The 12614-nt window shown below is 41.0% G+C and overlaps 1 protein-coding gene across 1 annotated transcript; it reads left to right on the forward strand.

Annotated features, from left to right (window-relative positions):
• The first annotated feature begins 4930 nt into the window (after positions 1-4930).
• On the forward strand, positions 4931-10529 carry LOC115400019 (uncharacterized). Its single transcript, XM_030107671.1, has 7 exons — positions 4931-5011; positions 5255-5447; positions 5816-5935; positions 7206-7416; positions 7546-7699; positions 9393-9538; positions 9796-10529. The coding sequence occupies exons 1-7, from the start codon at positions 4932-4934 to the stop codon at positions 10527-10529; spliced, it is 1638 nt and encodes a 545-aa protein (XP_029963531.1). The 5' UTR covers position 4931.
• The last annotated feature ends 2085 nt before the right edge of the window (positions 10530-12614 follow it).

The raw sequence follows: 12614 nt of genomic DNA on the forward strand, positions 1-12614 counted from the left end.
AGCACTTGATTCATGGCCGCGAGTCTCGGCCACTCGCTCTGCCAGGCATTGCTGAAATGCAGCTGACTGTGTCAGTCACTTTTCACTGCCAACTTGCACTTCACTTTACTTTATACAGGCCAATTTAATACCTTTTTAGAGCCCTTGACAGGTCACTGCAACAGTTTCTGACACAGCAGTGAAAGATGACGACACACATGGTCGTACATTTTGGTCGCTTGTGACCAAGTTCAACTTGGTCCGTACTGCTGCATATGCACATCTAAGATGTCATTTTCACTTGGTGCTGCACTTGTTAATAGTTTTCACAGTACAACATGTTATTGTCAATACCTGCTGCGAGCCATTGGCTATGAAAAACTGATTTTTTTGTAATTGGTTAATCAAAATAGATAATGGTTCTATCTTCTACTTCATTATTTTTTCCCCTCCTCAAGCATTGGAAGGAAACAATAATGTTTGTAAAATACTGAACTCTTGCTGGCCTGCAGAGAAAGCCCTACACTTTGAAACTCACTGGTCCAAACAGGGATCAGGGGTCAAATGAATATTCAGTAACTTGAATTGCTTTGTTTGGATGTTTTTTGTTTTTTTTTGTTTTCTTTTTTTTTTCATTTTGTGAACTGGCCAATTCTTCCATTTATTCTTCCTAAGAATGCCCCCCCCCCGCCAAAAAAAAAGTCATACATTATCAGTGTAATTTCTTCAAAGCCAGCCTGATAACTCCACGATTTGTTTGAAGACAGAAAATTATCGAAACTTTTTTTTTCTTTTCCTCTTCTTTCTTTCCTCCTTTTCATTTCCCTCCCCATTTTTTCACATTTTCTTACGCTTTCCTCTTGATCTTCTGGCTAATTCATCCCACCAAATTAAACAAATTCACATTAATTGTTTCTCAGTTAATCTGTTACCCCTTGGGTTTTCTGTGGTTTTTATCACCATCAGTTATTCCAAACTGTACTCACATATCATTCTTCCTCTGGGAAATCCTGTGCATGAAGCAGTGAGGAGAACGGAGCTTGTTAATAAGTGAGGAGTGTGATCAGGTCTCTGGCTGTGGTTCGACTCTGAGACATGTGAAAACCACTAATGACTTCTCTCTGCATTGTGCTGTTCAGTAGTGATTACAGGCCTCAGAGGGATAATGAAGAGTCTAACGACACTCTCAGGAATGCTATGATAAACTGTGGGATCATTCCAAGCTTTTGTGCTTGGCTGATGTGGTGCCCAGCTGGACATGGATAGACAAGAGAATTATGATGTGTGTTCATAAAATCCGTCACCCATTTTATAACAATTGGCTGACGATATTGTATAATAAATAATTGTGCTGTTTTCTTTAATGGCTCTCCCTATTTCTTGTTGTTGAAGACAAACCTCCCTTTTACTGGAATCAGGCCAATAGTCAATGAAACAGATCTTTCAATAATTCATTCAGATATGTTAAGTTTTGCACAGGGCAAGCACATTTAGGAAATGTATAGTCCACCTTCCTTTCAAGACCTAAACTCCTCTCCAAGTTATACATCAGCAATGATTTTTTTTTTCTTTTTTGATTGACTTTTTGGTTGTATTTATATTGTCTATATGTACCTGTGAACCTGCACATGGCTAGTTTACCCACAGCTCAGTCATCTTATCTGCTGCTGTGTAGATTGAATCTTCATTCTCGCTGCTCTTGACACACGTTTCCCAGCCTGCTGAATAAAACTGGAATCTCTTCAGATAAAGTTTTTTTTTTTATTTTTTATTTTTTTTAAGATGAAAAACCTACGGAGCCCCGGACATGACATGGTAAAAAAAAAATTAAATTGTGGCCACGAATTACTAATTCGTTCCCACGAATTAATAAATCGTGCGCACGAATTACTAATTTGTTCCCTCGAAATAATTAAATCGTGTGCACGAATTACTAATTCGTTCCCATGAATTACTAATTCGTTCCCTCGAAATAATTAAATCGTGCGCACGAATTACTAATTCGTTCCCACGAATTAGTTATATCATTCATATACTGAACAGTTCAGTAAAGTTGGCAGCATATTGACAGATACGGACTTTCAGTCTCAATAACTCTTTAACAAAATGTCAGTAACATACAAAGTGCGCTGCATCCCATCGTTGTGAGGTGGACGATATGCTATAAGCTCATTTTTATTAAAAATATCTGTCTATCAAGCAGCAGAAACAATATTGATTTCAATCAGCACCCGGTAGTGCTACGGGCTTCAGGGACCGTCTACAATTTACAAGACGCTGCAACAGTGAAGACAAACACCATATCCAATAAATTTGATAGGAGACAAATGAAGGTTGTAGCGATTATGGTGACACTGTAGTAAATCCCAGTGGTGGTATTACGTTTTTTTTGTTGTTGTTTTAGTTGTTTGGTTTTTTTTGTTAGTTTTTTTTTTTGAGCTATTTGTCTTCACTGTTGCAGCGTCATGTAAATTGTAGACGGTCCCTGAAGCCCGCAGCACTACCGGGTGCTGATTGAAATCAATATTGTTTCTGCTGCTTGATAGACAGATATTTTTAATAAAACTGAACTTGTAGCATATCGTCCACCTCACAACGATGGGATGCAGGCGCCCTTTGTATGTTACTGACATTTTGTTAAAGAGTTATTGAGACTGAAAGTCCGTATCTGTCAATATGCTGCCAACTTTACTGAACTGTTCAGTATATGAATGATATAACTAATTCGTGGGAACGAATTAGTAATTCGTGCGCACGATTTAATTATTTCGAGGGAACGAATTAGTAATTTGTGCGCACGATTTATTAATTCGAGGGAACGAATTAGTAATTTGTGCGCACGATTTATTAATTCGTGGGAACGAATTAGTAATTCGTGGCCACAATTTAAATTTTTTTTTTACCATGTCATGTCCGGGGCTCCGTAAAAACCTTTTCTTCATGCAGGATTCAATTCCAATAAAAGTGCTTGTCATCGTAGAAACCTTTTTTCTCTGCACTCTTATTTATTGAACACGTATCAGGATTAGATGCATCTGACAGGATTTCAGAAAACAGTTTTTCCATCAGCCGCTGAGGTTAATAAGAAACACCAGCAGATACCTTGGCTGCTCTTTTTTTTCTCTCAATCCAAGGTTTAAATCAAACACTTTTAATACTGACAGGTTTTGAAGTTGCACAACTCAGAAACACGACAGTCAATCAATGGGAGCTGACTCGGCTATAGACTATATATTTCATCTTGACTGGGGGTTTGGTGCGTAATTACATGCATTCAAAGGTAGAAAATCCAATGGATGTACAGTTTGGATTCCAGGCTTAGGGGGCGGGTGACTCTACATTTTTTTTCTTTGCAAAATCCACAGACAAGCATTTAAAGGTGCAATAAGTAACAAATTTACTATAAAAACAATAAAAGCCATTCCTATTTTTCACCTGTCACTGAATAAACATTCCCTTTAAACAGTGTGTCGTCTCCATCAATTAATGTTTTGGTCAAGCTTTTCCCTTTCAAAATGAGAGTTCCGGGATGGAACGACTCTGAAGGGCGGGGCTAGACGTCACACTTCCGGGTTCCAGAGCCAATCGTATGTGAGCTCCATAACAAGCAGCCCAGCAATCCGTATTTTGTGATTGTGCTGTCGACTGACCAGCCGTGCATGCTGCGTGCCAGAGACCAGTCGTGCATGTACATGACACACGTGCAACACCGATAGTGTGTGCACGACACCGGCCGCACACCTGAACTTTCTAAACTAAACTTAAAGTCTCCCAAACTATTGATCTGCCTGGATCATGATGCTGTCTGGAGAGGAGGAGTTATGTGACTCAATATGACTAATTGAACCTTTAAAGCTCGTGTTCAGAGTTTTGAAAGAATGAGAGTTTTTTTTTTAATCCAACGTCTCGAGGTTCCGCCCTCCATCTGCTTTCATGAGCGACCAAGCCACACCCCTTTAATTGTGCACGCGCATTACCCGTGGAGTGAAAATGAGAGCTTCCAAGTCCTACAGCATCCTCCATGTTTAGCTGTTTACGGTGGATGTTCAGCAGACAATGGATATATCCGAAGTAAGCGCGGCGGCTGCTGCGTAGCTGACTCACCTCTGCCTGGGCGAGTGCGCGTGCTCTCCGGCTGCACGCACACGTTGATTGATAGCATGACAAGGCGGAAGCTCGAAATCTATTAGCTGAAGCTGACCGGTGCTTTTTCGGATAACATGGGGGTCTATGAGACGAAGGCGGAGCTCATAAATAAATTTTTATATTGCTTTAACCCTTTAAGCTCGGGCCCATTTTCGCCTAAAAGTTCAACTAAAGACATACCCAAAGTAAACTGAATGCTGTTCTTGAACTGTTTGGAGTACATGCATGGTTGGGGTCTCATTTGAAAGCTGACAACCTGTATTTTCACCCAGTGCAGTCAGAATTACTCTAGGTGCTACTGCCACAGATTTATTTATGTTGCAGCACACTGAATTAGGATGAATTTCATTCTCGCCTGAATTTTTTCCCTCTTAAAACACCTGGAAATAAGTCTGGAAGCACTGTGCGGGCTTGAAAACACAATTTTGCAAAAGCCTGGGGTCTTACATAGTTCAGGTCAAAATGTCAGAGCAGTTGTACAAGAAATGAGTGTTTCACACATGTATTTGTACTGCTATGCCCTGGCGGGGTCAATTTTGGACATCCTCTGTATACCCCCTGGATGCCCTCTGTACAATGGTATATGTTGGTTTTTGGCCCGTTTTTACATTATTTTCACTCCAAAAACTCATAAAGTACTCAAACAATCACTTCAGATAGGCTTCAGTGTGGAATAAGGCCCTCAGATTGAGAGGAGCAGGGACAGACAGCCATAGACATATACACTAGACCCCTCACGACTGGCCTGTACGTACGTCAGTCTGTCCGCCATCTTGGGACTGGCATTTCTGAGCAATTCAGGAACGATGCCGCATCACTGCTCGGCTTGGGGTTGTACAAACCGACAAAATAAAGACTGTAAACTGCGTGGAATTACCTTCCACAGGTAAGAGAAAGTGTGTTTGTTGTTGTGTTTAGCTCACATAATATTTGCTTTGGAGATAGCATTTTTTACACGGTTCCACTTGACTTATTTATTCCGTTGCTAAAGCTATGCTAACCCGCGGTTTAAACTAACGGATTCTATTTATGTTACAGTGCTTGGAGTATTACATTTTGAAATAAATTATTTGCTTTCAATGAAATGGTCATATATGACGGCTATTTAATCACTTTTTCGCATTTGAAGGTTTCCCACCAACAAATTTGTGAGGAAGCAGTGGGAAGCAGCTCTCCGGAGAGAGGCTTTCATTGCGACTTCGTACTCGAGGCTCTGCAGCGAGCACTTTGAGGAGAAGGACTTTGACAGGACAGGTCAGACTGTCCGGATCAGGGATGGAGTATTACCATCTGTATTCAACTTCCCAGCTCATCTCAAAAGAGTAAGTGCATCACTAGGTGATGAAGTTAAAACAAGACCACACTGTTTTGAGAATTATTTTGTGTGAATGTTGGTGGTGGTCAGGAGGGCTGATGACGCGAATTAGAAGCTTCCCTTCTGTCAGTCTGCCCCAGGGCAGCTGTCGCTACAATAGTAGTTTACCACCACCAAGTATGGGGTGAATGAATAATGCACATTGTAAAAAGCGTCTTTGAGCAAGCGTCTTGAGTGTATGGAAAAGTGATATATAAAATCAATGCATTGTTATTAGTATTTTGTTAAGCCATTTGATCAACTCTTAAGAATTAGTTCTATGACATTGTGTTGTAACTAGATACAGCTTTCCAAGTGTGATTGCTTTCATTTCAGACCGTGGCAACCAGGACAAGCTGGACATCACAGCAGGCAGCCACTGCAACACTTCAGAACCAATTAGTGGAGTGTTCTCCACCTGTTGCCGAAGGAGAACCTCAGCCCGACCCCAGTCTGGTGAGTAGAAACTATTGTGTCTGGCTGGGCTTCAAACAGCTGTGAGCAACATGTCACAAATCACTCCTTTAAGACATGTGCACATGTGGCACTGAGTAATTTCAGAGGAACCAAAAGTGTTTTTATAGAGCTAACTGATAGAAAAGGACTTGAATAAAAATAAAACATCCTGCCCCCCCCCATTAACTCCCCAAAAAATATGAATTAATGGAACCAGTCAAAAGGACTCAAAACATGAACAAATTATTATGCGCCGTCACAGAAACGTTATTGTTATATTCTGTCGCTGATGTTTCAGGTAAGGAAAATTGGAACCATAACTATAAGTAAATAAAAGTAAAATAACATGATCAAGCCTTTGATTGTGACTGAGATCTGAAATTGTTAGGATCGTGATTGTGAATATAAATGAGTGAGCCCGTAGTAAACAGTTAACAGCTCCAACCGGCACCATATCACCAGCAATATTGCAAAGAAACTGTCTTCTAAAGGGGTTTAGATTGGCAACTGTGGGCAGGGAGGAGGGCTCCAGCTGATGACTGGGTTGTAAGGAGGTGGAGCTTTACGTGAATGAATGAATAAAGGGACAAACGATAACATTCATAAGGCCCGCCCCCATTGCAGGTCTAACCAATAGTACTGTAGTTTCCAGTGGGTTGAGTGAATACGGCTGAAGATGATTTGTCTAACGATCTGTTACATTGTAAGAAGAATGAGTCAAATTGAAAACATGATCTCAGTTGTCGATTTCATTATTATTATTTTGAACATAGAGAAGGACAGAGACAACAATAAATATTAGTTATTAAAATACAGTTCTAGGTTAAGTTTAAAAAGGTGAAACAGTTCATTGGGGAATAAGTTAGGTTAAAAAGAAATTCATTGATTGTAAATACCTTTTTTTGTAAATTGTTCACTGGATGTATTGTTGTATGATCATATGCTCGTAATTTGAATGTTCTTGATGTATATAAGCATTAATATGTGTTTTGAGGAGCCTGTGGTCACTGTAGAGTGAGCCGTCAGCTGCGCCGCCACAGAAATGTTATTATTATATTCTGGCGCTGTTGTTTCAGGGAAAATAAATTTGTGTTACACCAAAGATCGACTCCATCGGTTTTTAAAAGTGTAACACACAAGCATTGTATTATATGCTATATTATATATATGGATTCGGATTGCAGATCAGTTGATTGCATGTTGCACAAGCAATAAATTAATGTGATAACACAGGACTCTGAACATGTAAATACTTTTTTTTTTCCACTAGGACCACTCCTATGCACTACCCACATGTCCTGGTGCTTTGAAAGCCAGACTCAGCAAAGCCATGGCCAAGGTAGAAAGTCTGGAAAGAGAAAAGAGGAACGCCAGAGATCGAGAACGGAGGGCAAAGAGCACAGTGTGTGGTCTTCTGGAGGAACTGAGAGCAAAAAACCTAATAAATGAAGAGCTGAAAGAGAAGCTGGACTTGTACTCAGGTAAAATTACTACAAAATTTTTGAAAAGATTTCACAAATAAAATGTAAAACATTTCCATCTGTGTTTGAAGTTCCTAGTTTTTATTTTGACGGGCGCTTGCTTTTTTGTCTGTGGTAATTCAATTTCAGATCTTCCGGTTCAGCTACTGTCAAAACAGAGCCAGGAATACACTAAAGATCAGAGGGAGTTTGCCCTCACTCTCCACCTACATGGCCCTAAAGCATACACATATCTGCGGGAGTCCCTTCACTTGAATCTCCCACATCCACATACATTGCAAAGGTATTTATGTCATTTTTAACTCTACTGTCTATACAAGCAGTGTATATAATTTTATTGGTATATGAAATTACTAGATGAAAGAAGGACTTAGCCACACATCAATATGGATCCTGGAAATTCTGATTGAGCATTCACACTAATTCCTTTTTTGTTTCACCAAGGTGGATGAGTTCTGTGGATGCCAAACCGGGCCTTAATAAAATGATGCTGGACATGTTAAGAAAGAAGCAGGAGGAGGATCCCACTAAATATGGACGTGTGTGTCTCATGTTGGACTCCATGTCTATAAGAAAACATGTCCAGTATGATCCTCATAGACAGAAAATGTCTGGCTTTGTTGATATGGGGGATGGAGTGAATGAGACAGATGTTGCTACCGAGGCTCTGGTTTTCATGGTGGTAGGCTTACAAGGCCACTGGAAGGCCCCAGTTGCCTATTACTTGACCCATTCTTTGTCACCTGTGACCCAGAAGGTACTGCTTGTTCATGCATTGGAAGAACTACATGAGGCTGGCATTCAAGTGGTGTGTGTCACTATGGACGGGCACGCTTCAAATATCAATATGTGCAACCAACTTGGGTGCCAGCTAAAGGCCAACTCCACTGAGCCCTTACAGACATTTTTTCTGCATCCAGCTACTGGAGAAAGGGTGTATGTAATGTTGGATGCCTGCCACATGTTAAAACTGACACGCAACATGATGCAAGCTTACAGCCCAATAATGAGCAGCACTGGCCAGATCGACTGGGGGTACATTGTTCAACTGAACAATGTTCAAGCCAAAGAAGGACTACATGCTGCGAATAAAGTGACGGACAAACATGTAAACTTTGACTCCCAGAAGATGAAGGTGTCCCTGGCTGCTCAGACACTGAGTCGCTCTGTGACAGCAGCTTTACGCACACTGAGGGACATCGGATATTCAGAGTTTCGGCTCTGTGAGGCAACAGCTGAATTCATTGAGGTAATATTACATTAAAAGAAACTGCAACGTACCCATTTTGTGCCCATGCTCTTAAAATGATTCCCTTTTTCATTTCTAAAAGACGGTTACCAAGTCATGGAGAAATGTTATTTATTTTGGTCATGATTCTGATACTGTTATTAACCAGACTTTTTCTCTTAAGCTCATTGACAGGCTCTTTGACATAATGAACAGTCGTAATCCCCGTGCTGATGGTTTTAAAGCCCCCCTTGGTGCTCTTAACTGGTCAGAGAGAGTAGAGTTCTTGGTGAGAGCCAGGAATTACTTGATGGCTCTGACGATGAAAGATGGCACCCCCCTTCACCAATCAAAGAGGTTTTTGGAAATATGAGGCCTATGTTCACACAATAAGTTCAGAAATGTCTAGTTCAGGACATTCTCTCGACCGGGCAATAAGAACAAAAACGCATATTGCGTTGAGTTGGACCAATTACCTCTATTGCTGCTGCAAGCATCCTGTAAGGATGACGATTGGTGGTTTCAAACATGATATGGATATAATATCTATATATTGCCCGGTCTCCTTCTCTTCTCTTGTTCTGCATCAAGTTCATGTGATGCTGTGTTCACTGGTTCCCATCTTTTTCTAGTGTGTTGCTTCTTGCTTTATGCCATTGTTCCACGTGGCATTACTGTCATAAAATTAGGTTAAAAAAAAAGGTTCTGCAGCTATGGCTTGTGTCTTATCATGATTTTTTTTTTGTAGGTACCTGTCTGTCATGGGGTTCATCATTAACATTGATACCCTTATATTTATGATCCCGGAGCTGCTTCAAAATCAGCGATACATCTGCACCTATCGCTTCAGCCAGGATCACTTGGAGCTCCTCTTTAACTCCATCAGGGCATCTGGTAGGGATTTCAGAAATGTTCTTTCTTTCTCCTTATGACTGAGAGGTGTGATGGTCTACTAAGGGGGGATAAAAATATATACTGTACATGCAAAGAAAAACTTTAGTGTTGAAGCTGATTATTCTGCAGAAGCTACATTGTTGTCAGCTGCAAAGCTTAATTAGTTTTGCTATCATTTTTAAGATCTGATAAGAGTAAATGCCCAGAGTTTAAACCACAGTACATCGATGTTAATGTGTTTTTGTTGTTTCTCTCAGGGGGCTGGAACAACAATCCCTCGGCAGGCCAATTCCAGGCTATTTTCCGCCGCCTCATGGTCAACTGTGGTGTGTCTCCTGGAAAGTCTGGAAACGTGGCAGCAGTAAATGACACTGTGTCCCTGTCTGCTGTTGATCTGTCTTCAGCTCCAGCAGCAGAAGAATCTGATGACCTCCCATCCCTGTTTGTCAACATCCCTGCTCTCGTGTGTGACCACAACTATTTGCCCACACGTTTTGGTGGCCTTGTGGACAATGCTCTCACATATATATCAGGGTTTGTTGTGAGACGCGTTCTGAGGATGCTGTCTTGTGATGTGTGTCGTGGTAGCCTGGTGACAGATGCTGCACCTGCATCTTTTGATCGGAGCTACCACTTGCTGACCCTCAGGAACAGGGGAGGGCTCATGATTCCTTCTGAGGGGACCGTGAAGGTCGTTACATCAGCAGAGCGCTTCATCCGCCAGTCAGAACCAGGGCAAAATATGAGTGTGTCCTCTCTCAACAGGCTTGTCCGTGCACACATTGGTTCACAGGACATATTTTTTCTGAAGGGTCACATTGAGGACACACAGTATGGCATTGAAAACCATCACTTTGGGCTCATGTCAGTGGTAGTGTCTGTTTTCCACAAGCTGAGATACCACCACATTGCAAAAATGAGAACACTAAAGCTCCAAATTGGCAATTCACGGAAGAGGCTGTGTAAGACAGTACTCTTCCAAGGTTACTAAATTGTGAAAATAGAGCAACCTCAAAAATCAATTTGAGCAGTTGCTGTCATCTCTCTGTAAATATATGTAAATATAATGAAATATATAATTGGTGAATAAGCAACCAGAAATGTGTAATGTGATGGGTTAGTTTGTAAGAATGAATATGTAAGCAATTGTAAGGGAGTAACTGAAACTCAGCAGTAGGTGGCGATGTAGCACTGCAAGTTGTTCTGCTGAAACAAGCAAATTCTAACAGTTTGTCCTTTCCAGGACACCATAATTTGTAAGCATTCTGTAGGGGGCGCCATGTTTCTTTATTCTTTTTATTTCTACTGTTGATGGTAAGCAGTGCTACTGGCAGCTCACCTGTTTTACGAAATATATTAAGTTACAGTTAAACAATTAGTGTTTTAAAATATGTTAATATGTTGTGTTAAGCACTGTCTGACTACACTGTGTGTGGATGTTAAAGAAAGATAAACATAAGAATGATGATTATTCTTTTTGTTTCTACTGTTGAAGGCTGTGTATGTTTGAGCTGTTGGCAAGAAATACAGTCTCCATCACAACCTTGAACCCTGCTGTCTGGTCATCTTCTCTCTACACGTCACCCTGCACCTATATAGTACAAGAAACACAATGCAGAGCTAAGCAGGTTTAGTGGAGAGGCGCCTCACATAGAGCGGACACTCAGAACAACTGGGTTACACTGTGGAGGATGAATAATGTGCACCACAACACACACACAAAAATAAATAAAGAAGGTAAATAGGTTAGTGTGTGTAAATATGTTAAAATATCTACATTTGTCTTCAAAAAATGTTATATCTTGTGCCCTAATGTACATGTTTATTGTACATAAATGTCACATTTTGTGTAAATAAACGTTTTTGAACATTTTTGTCATGGGCTACATCAAATTAATGCACATCGCAAATTTCTTCCTTTTCCTCTCAATTCTTCTTATAGGTAGGCTACATCCTTAATTATAAAATCAATAAAAAATAAAGTAATAAAAACTCCTCAGTCACGTGATTGTATATTTACGTGGTTTTTTTCAGAAAATGCGTCGCTGTCACATCGACTTAAATGGGTTGGCAGGGCAGACTTGCCGCTCACAATATGGCGGCCGCTCTGACGTGTCGAAGCGCTGGGCTGACACAGGCTTCGCGGTGTCTAGTGTATATGTCTATGCAGACAGCAGGTGCATCCCGCAGCAGATATCTGAGAAGTCACAAAACCCCGCTCGCGGGCCAGCCAGCCATTCAGCAAGCTCATTGGCTACCAGCCTTGTCAGTCAAACGTTTCTACCGACGTGATTGGCTCAGAATACGTTGATTACGAGTGATGACGACCGATGACGTGAGTCCATCATTTTCGGCAGCGGTTGGCTGGTTAGCCATCGGAGGGAGGGATGAGTCACTTGATTGGTTGAAATATGACGAATAAGCAACGGAAACCGATCAGTCGCCATATTGGATATCCTCAGCACGAGGGAGAGACGTCTGGATGTTTTTATCTGATAAAAAAATGGATTATTATCGGACGCGCACGCGGAGAGACGCGCCGCGTGCACGCGCGGTGGCGCGTCTAATTCTGGATTATTTGCTTATTTCAAGACATGTTTTGGACAAAAGGCTATACTTTCTAGCTTTGCCTGGATGCATACGCTTGTACTGTGGCAGTTTTTGCTGGATTATCTGGATTATGGATCGTCTGTGATCAGTTATGAGCCTCCAAAGGTGAGTTGCGCTGTTTACTTAATTTGCTGTATGTTGGACAAATGTGTTTATATTACCCGCTGTGGTAATCACATCTGAAAGTGGTTTATACCAGCGGATTCATGAGAATATCAGCTTTCTAACGGTACATAGTACGTCTGTGGAATATGCAAAATAATTAATAAATCATCGGGAGAAGTTGACCGGCCCGCCGGCGGGCCGGTCTGAGCTTAAAGGGTTAAGCTAATATTATAGTATCGAACCAGACTAACACATTTAAGCTCTGTTAAAAAATGATACATACATTGGAAATGAACGGAAACTCCGGACACAAGCTTTAAGGTGAACTGATCAATCTAAATTGAACATCTGAGTCAATGTG

This window comes from Salarias fasciatus, chromosome 14, assembly GCF_902148845.1.
Source record: "Salarias fasciatus chromosome 14, fSalaFa1.1, whole genome shotgun sequence".
Taxonomy (NCBI): Eukaryota; Metazoa; Chordata; class Actinopteri; order Blenniiformes; family Blenniidae; genus Salarias; species Salarias fasciatus.